General features: G+C 42.6%; 1 protein-coding gene across 5 annotated transcripts in view; it reads left to right on the forward strand.

Moving 5' to 3' along the window:
• The window catches only part of LOC147013971 (upstream-binding protein 1-like), a 74,224-nt gene that overhangs the window by 7,812 nt on the left and 56,412 nt on the right, over nt 1–10,000 (forward strand). For all 5 annotated transcript variants that reach the window (XR_015050589.1, XM_085851436.1, XM_085851435.1 and 2 more), the window contains exons 4-6: nt 124–234; nt 4,477–4,584; nt 6,334–6,431. Coding sequence is in view for 4 of the 5 variants with exons in the window: in XM_085851436.1 (XP_085707562.1) it covers nt 124–234; nt 4,477–4,584; nt 6,334–6,431 (317 nt within the window). In the remaining variant the exon portion in view is untranslated. The remainder of the gene's footprint in view (nt 1–123; nt 235–4,476; nt 4,585–6,333; nt 6,432–10,000) is intronic.

Below are 10,000 nucleotides of genomic sequence, written 5' to 3' on the forward strand. Positions count from 1 at the left end.
GAGTTTGGTTAACTTGAGGGTTTGAATAATTACATCATAAAAAATCAATCTTGTTGCACAGGTTTATTCTCAAAATGTGTAATACTTTAAATCAGATTTGTTTTGATGAACATTGCTTTGCAGCCAAAAGGAGCAGACCGGAAACAGAAAACCGACAGAGAGAAAATGGAAAAGAGAACACCACAAGAGAAGGAAAAATATCAGCCGTCTTATGAGGCAACTATCTTGACAGAGGTATGAAATGTTTTCGTGGCGCCTCTTCCTACTGTTATTTTTATTCTGTTTCATCTTGGTCTCTTCTGTGTTTGACACTCAGCCTCCCAAGTAATAAGTTTGAAACTTGTAAGTTATGAGACATTAAAAATGTTAATTTTTTTTTCATCTCCACAAGAACGAGGCTCATGGAAGAGTAAAGTGACAGATCGTGGGCATCATTAATATGATGTACGTCACTGCGGGTTAGTGTCAGTTCTTGCAGGGGCAGGTGGTGTCGCTAATACAGTGCCCCTTTTTGGTTAGAGTGGGAATTTGTAATTTGTTCATGGTACTGGCGATAGCTTGCCTACTCTGCGATGGACATTGTGGTGTCTTTAACATCCACCAAGTAATGCCAGTAGATGGAACACCCATTTAATTCCATCCGAGGGACGGCACACGCATTGATTAATCACTCTGCCTGTGAAACACTGGGATGACAGTTTATAGCTTGGTCAGGATTCGATCCCATACTTTTCCTGTCAGCCAAGGTTGAGGTGGCAATGCCTGAAATGGTGGACCAGGTGCCAGATAAGGAGAAAAAGTGATTGTATCGTGTTTTCCTTGTTGGACTGCAAACAAACGTGTGTGTGTGTGTGTGTGTGTGTGTGTGTGTGTGTGTGTGTGTGTGTGTGTGTGTGTGTGTGTGTGTGTGTGTGTGTGTGTGTGTGTGTGTGTGTGTGTGTGTGTGTGTGTGTGTGTGTGTGTGTGTGTGTGTGTGTGTGTGTGTGTGTGTGTGTGTGTTTTTTTTGTTTTTTTTTTTGCTCTCCAAACCCCTGGACCAATTTCTCAAAAACTTGCTGTAACACATTATTTTCACATGCAGAGGGTCAACTTTGCAATAAAAACTTTCAATGCTTCATCAAACTTGAGTTCATAGAACCCCTTATCCTACGCAGTGTTCAAGTATACAACTTGATTGAAATAAAATAATGATTTTAAAGGTCGTATAAAAAAAATTATGGAAGTTTAGTGTCGTTGCTGCAGTTTTATACACCACCTTATTTAACATGTCCAAGTACTGAAAAAACTTTGAGGTTTTTGGGAAGCAGCAAGAAGGCAATTTGTGTTCTACAGTGTTTAAGTATATAATTAAATTGAAATAAAATATAGATTTTAAAGGTCGTATAAAATGTAAAGACATGAAATAATGATGTCTTCACTGAACTCGTATCATACATTGCAATGTATATCCGCCTCTCATCTCATTTCGCATTGGCTCTGTCGGTGGTGCATCACTGGCTCTGCCGGGAGAGCGGTGGAACTTGGACTGCCATGCATGTTTGGCTGGTCTCAAGCTCGAACCCTGCTTTGCTTTTTTTATCACTTGATCTTAGCTAACAACTTCTTGATGCTTTCCTAAACTCTAAATAACCCAATCTTGATCAGGTGACACAACTTGTTATTTGTGTTTCAGGATTACTAACTTGTTATTTATTTAATTAATGTCAGCGCACTGACTAGCTTTTATTAAGTACTCCAGAATTAATTTGGAAAACAATTATTGAGAAAGTGAATGTGTCACTCTTGCATAGTCTCAGCCAGTACAACAAAAGTGTGGCAAGGTGTCAGTGATGCTGCCACATTCTGAACTCACTTCAAACAAAAGTACACTCAAGACAAACAGCAAAATTTAATGCAACAAATATGATGACCACAGAAAAGAATTGTCTGGATTTATTTTGTGATGTTCGCTCATCACCAATGCAGTACATATGAAATTGCATGAGTGTGACTTATTATGGGTTAGTGGTGAAGCTGCCACGTTTGGAACGAAATTTTAACAGTAGCATATGCCATGAAAGGAACAATTTGATGCTATGAATTCAAACTGCGGTAAACAATCGCCTAGATTGGCCTCAAACGGCTGTAGCAGTATAACACACAAAAGCCAACACAAACGATAATGGAAATCGTGGAGGTGCAATTTTAACTATAAAAAAAAAGGATTTGCTTGCCAGCAAAATTATATAGATTGAGATGGATTGAAATTGTGTTCGCTGGAATTCAAACGGCCCTCCAGTGCCCAAATGGAATGCAATATATTTGGAACATCTTCGTGTAAAACCGGAAAGACCACCATTTTATGGATTGTAAAATTGCCAAACTATCAGGAAACTCCCGTGCCAACATGAAAATGTACACTCTTGAGAAATCCAAAGCAAAAATATGCTAATGGGACACTGAATGCTGATTCAATAGGGCACTCCTTGGTGAGACAACAAGCGGAATGATGAAGGCATGAATGGTAATCAGCAGAATGCTTTTATTAAATTTATTAACCTGAGTATCATGTGTAAATGCAATGTTGGATTTATCGAAATTCAAATTATTGGGTGTTCATTTTATGGGGAGTCTCTATAAATCAGGTTTTTATTCAAAAGCAAATGACATTGAGATGTTTGCCCTCGTGCATGTCGTCAAATGTGCTCAAACCCAGAGAGAGTTGTAATGACTGTGCATGGGGAGTGATGTGGGATTTTCAATGGCTAAAGGCAAGATCTTAATGGCCCCAAGATGTATTGTTACGGCAAGAAGTTGTGGCACACGGTCAGCATCACGTTGTTTCAATATGGCGGACGTTCGACTTTTTTGTACACGAAGTTGAGGCTCATGGAGGAGCTAGAACTTCTTTTCAAAATTTAGAGGACAGTGACATTAATGGTGCTATTTTACTGAGTTTTGTGATTGCCGATAACCAGCCAAAATACGTATCTGCGAACATGGTTGTGAACGAAAACTGCAGAAAAATATATGAGATTTCTCTGTCTAACTCTCTAAGCTCAAGGTTGTTGTTGCTAAATCAATCCTGTCAATTTACAATTTCTTGTGTAAATAATATGATTATTGAAAGTTATCAAGTAATATAGCAGGTCATGTAATATGTAATATAGCATCATCTTATTTGGATTCCATATATCCGAATAAGATGAAATAATTCTTTCATTAATAGTTTTAACCTGGAATTTGACTGTATTACTTTTTGCCAAGGTAAGCACCATGTGACATCAGTGTGGATAAAATCCATTTGTGTGACGTATGGATTATAGCACTTAGTCTCAATGAATAGGTCAGTTTTTGACCTGTTTGCTTGATTCACGGTTGGATCACATCTATTCTGCTTTTTCACAATATATAAACATACCTTCAAAGTGATTGTTTTTGTTTTTTTTAAATATTGTACTGTTTGATTAATTATCTATACATTCATAAAACTTTCATGAAAATATGAGATAATTGAAAATTTTGTTTTTGTTGACAAAAAATGGTAAAACGAATATTTAATTATCCCCAATCGTTGGCTGCTTTCTTTAGGAAGTGGAGGATTATCTTTGCCACAGAAGGTGGACTGAGGTTATGTTTTCATCCCTGTCTGTCTGTTTGTCTGTGAGCAGGCTATCTCAAAAAGTTGTGGATGGATTTGGATGAAATTTGGTGGACAGATTGGGTGTAACAGGACAGATTGATTTGATTTTGATGAAGATCCGGATCCGAGAATCTTTTTTATGATTCCTCACCATTGAGGGGATAGAGCTTCAAACGATATATATATATATATATATATATATATATATATATATATATATATATATATATATATATATATATATATGTATATATATAACACAATATCTCAAAAAGTTATGCACAGATTTGGACAAAACTTGGTGGAGAGGTTGGGCATGTGACAGACAAATCAATTTGAATTTGGTGAAGATGGAAATCCGGATCTGGATACGAGAATTTTTTTTTTTATTTCAGTGATTTTTCACCATTGAGAGATGGGGCCAAAAATGATATAGCACGATATGTCTAAACATTGTTCACGGGTTAGACAAAACTTGGCGGATGAGTTTGGTTGGTGACAAGAACAAGCCAATTAGAATTTGGTTCGGGTCCAGATCCAGATCCGACCTATCAGTGAAATACAAACGTAAACTGTTCAGAGCCTGGTGGAGGCTTGCACTCTTCCAAGTGCCGCTGTAGTTCATGAAATGCTTTTGATTGGGTTCATTGGAGTCGTTCATCAAAACTAATGGTTTGATTCCAGTCAGAAATATTTAAGAAACTGAGCTTTGGGTCAAAAAATGCTTTCATTGGTTGTTTTGCTAGTGATGCAGGACTTGTCATCACGTTAGTCTTGTTGCTGACTGTTATTTTGTTGCTGTGAATGTGACATTAAGAGGGTAGGCAAGGTTTATCATGATGGCATTTCCACAGATGACAATCGATGCTTCTGGAAGTGAGGTGATTGACCAGGAACAGAAGAAGTCAACCAAACGGAGCATGCTTGGTGAAGTTGGAGATTTTTTGGCAAAAAGAGGAACTGTGAGGCTATTTGCTTCTTCCTTCACATTGACCATTATATGTTAAATAATATTACCTCCACCACCGAAGGTGGACGGAGGTTAAGTTTTCATGTTTCTTTGTCTATCTGTGAGTAGGATATCTCAAAAAGTTATGGATGGATTGGGACAACTTGGCAGACATGTTGGGTGTGTGACAAGGATGAATTGATTCGATTTTGGTGAAGATCCAGAGATGGATACAATAATTTTTTTTTAAGTGATTCTTCACCATCGAGAGATGGAGCTGAAAATGATATATAGCATGATTTGATTTATATTTGAAAAAGTTATGGATGGGTGATGAGAAAACGTGGTAGATGAGTTTGGTTGGTGACCATAACAAGCCAATTGTATTTTGGTTCGGGTCCGGATCCAGATCCGGCCTTTTGGTGAGATACAAAACGTAAACTATTCAGCCTGACAGAGGTTTGCGCTCTACCGAGTACCATTATAGTTCAACTCTGTTTATTACCTTCCAGGGAATTGCATTTTGTTTCTGTCTGTCAATTTGTCTGTTCATCTGTCTGCACCTAATGTGTTCACGCCGATCACAAACACCACATGGTCGTTAAGCAAGTATTACACGTTATCTTTTCTTTCTTTTTTTTAACCGAGTACCTCTATAAAGTATCTACAATTTTAAGGCCAGTTCATAGTCTAAAACCACATAAACACCTCACAAAACAAGTCCTGGCAAGGGTCTACAATCTCTGATTACTCTTTCTAGTTATTCCCATGTTTTTTTGGAAAAAAAAGGGGGAGATTTTAATTGTCTCTGTCTGTCATGCCATCTCCTCCGAAACAGTTGTGCAGAAATTCACCAAACTTGGAAATTTTGATCAGCACATGGCAAGAAGGTGCAAGAACAGTATCATTTTGGCACCGCCCCCTGGGGTTCAGATCAAAAGGTCAAATACCTTATGGCTGCAATTCCGAGCTCATTTTAAACATTTTTAATGAAATTTTCTAAATACAATGACCATCGGGGACATGTGAAATATGTTACAATTTATTTGATTTGACCCCCGTTTCATACCCCAAGGTTGGGGGACCGAGGATCATGGGGTCGAAACAATTTTTTTTCACTCAAAATTTGATGTGGGTCAATCCTGGTGGAATGTTTTACCATCTTTCAACCTTGCTTTCGGTGAGAAGGGTGGGGATTTGCAATAGTACACCATTGACTTTGCACTCGTTAATATTATCATTATGGCGCTCAGAGACTAACACGTTTTTGTTTTCAAATCGAGAATATGTTATAGTGTAGTCACTTTGTTAAAGGAACGCTCTGGGTTTGGTCTTGGTGAATATCCAGAATTGCCTTAATGGAGCTAAGGACTGTTGGATCATTTCAATACAAAATATAACCCTGTTTTTTGTGTGTGTGTGTGTGTGTGTGTGTGTGTGTGTGTGTGTGTGTGTGTGTGTGTGTGTGTGTGTGTGTGTGTGTGTGTGTGTTTGTGTGTTTGTGTGTTTGTGTGTTTGTGTGTTTGTGTGTTTGTGTGTTTGTGTGTTTGTGTGTTTGTGTGTTTGTGTGTGTTTGTGTGTGTTTGTGTGTGTTTGTGTGTTTGTGTGTGTTTGTGTGTGTTTGTGTGTGTTTGTGTGTGTTTGTGTGTGTTTGTGTGTGTTTGTGTGTGTTTGTGTGTGTTTGTGTGTGTGTGTGGAATTTTGTTGCTGTCTTGTCTTTATTTGTGGAAATATTAATTTGTGAATAATGCTCATCGTCCAGGCTTCCCCTTGGCCGGAATTACCCTTCAGCAGTCCTGTTACACCAGCAAACTTGCAGTCATCACAACCACAAAATTCATCGTACACTGTAACAGACAGGTAGGTCTGTTTAAAATAAATAAATAAATAAATGTCATTACTGTGTCACCAATATTTATTTTCATGAATTTTGCTCTTCTTTTTTGCTAATATGTGTAGCCCAGTTTTTCTTGCAGCATCTGCTTGGTCTCTGGTCTTTTGTGGTATGTCTTTCATTACCATTTAGGACAAATGCTGTTGGCAAAGTCTAGATCGCTGAGTTGTTTATTGCCCTCATGATATTCCTATTACTCTTATTGTTTGTGTCGTAACATAGTCTAATGTTATGCCAAGCAACACGAGTGAAAGAATGCAACCCTGCCTGACTCCAGTGGTGACTTTGGAGAAGTCACACTTCCCTTCATTGTGCTTATTGATGATTTTAGCTGAAAATCCATAGACTTCAGGTATTTGCCATATTTCTGTCAAGTATTGAATGCCCTTTGAAAGTGAAAGTTCAGCATCACTGATATAATTTGTTATTCGTCCCCAATTAGTTTCACTGGAGGGACTATAGGTTTGCTCTCTGTCTGTTCTTCCGTCCATCTGTTCCACCTGCGATTTTTCATACTTTTTCTCCAATACCCTTTAACATATTGTTGCGAATTCACGCCCGTCGGCGTGCGAGCGGCCACGTAACTCGAATCGCGGCACGTCGCCCACCGGACGGACAATTCCGTCGTGACCCTCTCGGACTAATGCCGGGAACTAGTCACGGGTGGGCCTTTCGGCCTCACCACGATCGTGCCAATCGGCCCCCCGCGTGGGATAGGGTTGCTCGCCAAATTAGACCTACCTAAGTACCCACACGGAGGGTAGACCGGCGATCACACCTCGCCGCAGGTCGACTTCGGACACGGGCCAATTTAAGCGACCCGTTCCGTACTATCGGGATAACCGAGCGGTGTTATCGTCAACCTCGACGGTTCCGATTAGTTATTGGGCGTATTTAGCCCACGACCAACCCTTTACGTGAAGTAAGATGGAGATTCAATTAAAGAAAAGACGAAGCGAAACGGGAAAAACAGTTCAACATAATTCACATTTATTTCGCGGCACATGGAAAGCACACATATACAATTACAACAATTATGCACCAAAAGCAAATGTAAAAGAAACACAAAAATTATGCACCAAAAGCAATTGCAACAAAAAAACACAATGCAGATCTACTACCGACTACGCGAGCACACGGCAACACTTACACAGTTTTACTTTACAGACGGCGCCGACAACACATATACTCAAAATCAAAAGAAAAGGGCCACCCTCAACGACTAGGGGGCAGACGTGGTCTGTGGCGCGAGACCGGGCAGAGCCTACCCGTCTTGTGATGAGCCGCAAAATGGCGACGGCGCCCCGACTCCGCGCTCCTCCGCGGCCCTCGCTGGCACTGCCTGGAATGGGGTGGGAACGGGGCACCCTTTTCGCACTATCTCAGCGCGGCGGGGGGGGAAACGGGGGGGGGGGGTTGTTGATGCTCTGGGGAAAGAGGATAGCTGGCTTGCTTGGGTCCCACGACGAGCGACTCCACTGCGCCCTCGACCGCGTTCCCGGCTTTTCCTCTCTGCAGCTCCCCGACAGACTCCGAACCCCAACAGACTGACTCCCCTCCAGACCCGTCTTGACTGCTGCTGCCACACTTCGCCGCCGCCACCACAACTCGCCCGAGCCCGAAACAGAAACTCTTCCGCTGCCGCTGCCGCTGCCGCTGCCACACCTCTCCAACTCGCCCGAGCCCGAAACAGAAACTCTTCTCCCTCTCGAGCCCGAAACAGAAACTCTTCTCTCCCCGAGCCCGAAACAGAAACTCTTCTCTCTTTGCCGCTGCCGCTGCCACACCTCTCCAACTCGCCCGAAACAGAAACTCTTCTCTCCCCGAGCCCGAAACAGAAACTCTCAACTGACTCAATTCGCCCCGCGCTCGGCGCTTTATAGTGCGACAGGAGAAACCATATGCAGATTTTCGGATCAGGATCGGCTCGGGGGCGGAGCCACGCTCGCCCATTGGACGGAGGAAAAGTGGGCGTGAATCATTCCTGATCCGCGAATCTGCATATATCGATTCAACTCCGACACGCCTGGAGGCGGAGCCAAATCGCCCCACGCTCGCTGATAGGACGGAACAGAAGTGGGCGTGAATCATTCCTGATCCGACTTCCCCGGTAAAGCCGCTTTTTGCACCCGCTGCTCGGCGCGCGCCCTGTACGAGTCCAGGATCGGTGCCCACAAGCGGTGCGAGAATGGCGGCAGAAGGAGGAGAGGTGAAGGTGGTGGAGGATTTATTGTGGTGGTCCCTGGCCACGGTGACGCTTGGAATGGCGGTGATGCGATGATTGCGAGAGCGAGTTGTGACGGTAAAGGTTGTGGCTGTTGGCGTTGTTGTTGTGAAGCGGCGTTGTGGTTGGTGGTTGTTGTGTGATGGCGGTTGAGACGTGGTTGGTTCAAAATAAAGATAGAACAGAAAAACGGCTATCTTGAAGGGTCGTAGCCCGAATGAATTACATTTATTCCTTCTAAACAACGGGTTTGGGATAACTACACATATACTTACAGAGATATCTCACCTACGGGACCTGAATGGTGGTTTGCGAATTTCCTCAACCACAACAATATTAAACTGGAATTTGGTACATGGCTTTATTATGATCAGTTACAGAAAAAGTTCGAGTTTCAGGGTGTCTCGTCAATTTTTCGGTGTTGTGCATTTTTTGGACTTATAAAATATTGTTACGAATCTCCGCCCGTCGGCGTGTGGACAGCCGCTTTTAGCCGAATCGCGGCTGTACGCCCACCGGACGAACAATTCAGTCGCGACTTTCCGGAACAACGCCGAAAACCAGTCACGGGTGTGTTCCAAGCGCACACCACGGCCTAGTCAATATTCTACCTGCACGCGATAGGGTCAATCGCCGAATTGTCGATATACCTAATTATTCGCGCGGGCAGCCTACCGAGAGACTTTACCTCAGCGAGGTCTGCTTGGACACGGACCACTTAAGCAGTTCGTTCCGTTCTGGGATAACCGAGCGGGGTATTATCGCGAGACCTCGCTGGACCCGATTCTTTTATCGGCTATCAAAAAGCCCACTACCATTCCGAAATGAAATATGGCGTTTCAACGGGGAAAATGACACGACGAACAGGTTCACATTCAAATAAGCACATTTATTATTTTACACGTATACAAACAATCATGCAATAAATTGGTGAAACACGCATGCAGTTGATTTGTGATGAATGTGGGACGAGACCAAGACGCGAGCAAGGCAAAGCGCTACAACTGTCTATAATTAATCATGTACAGTCACTTAACAGTTTCTCTACTTAATGGGACACGGCGCCACAACTTCCACACAGAAAAAAGCAAGGAAAAGACCCCCTTAAAGACAAGGGGGTCAGACTGGACCCCTTTGGGTCTTTATGTCCAAGAAGCTTGGTTGACCGAAGGAACTCCAAGAGGCCGCCGCAGGTTACGTCCACCCTCGTGGTGACTTGCTTGGGCGTCCCTCTTGGACCCTCTCCAGCTCCTCACCCACTGCGGGGACTCCAGGCTCCAGCGCGGCTGCCCACGACTCCACACTCTCGCA

This window comes from Eptatretus burgeri, chromosome 13 (assembly GCF_056783735.1).
Source record: "Eptatretus burgeri isolate ZD-2024b chromosome 13, Ebu_testis_v1, whole genome shotgun sequence".
Lineage (NCBI taxonomy): Eukaryota > Metazoa > Chordata > Myxini > Myxiniformes > Myxinidae > Eptatretus > Eptatretus burgeri.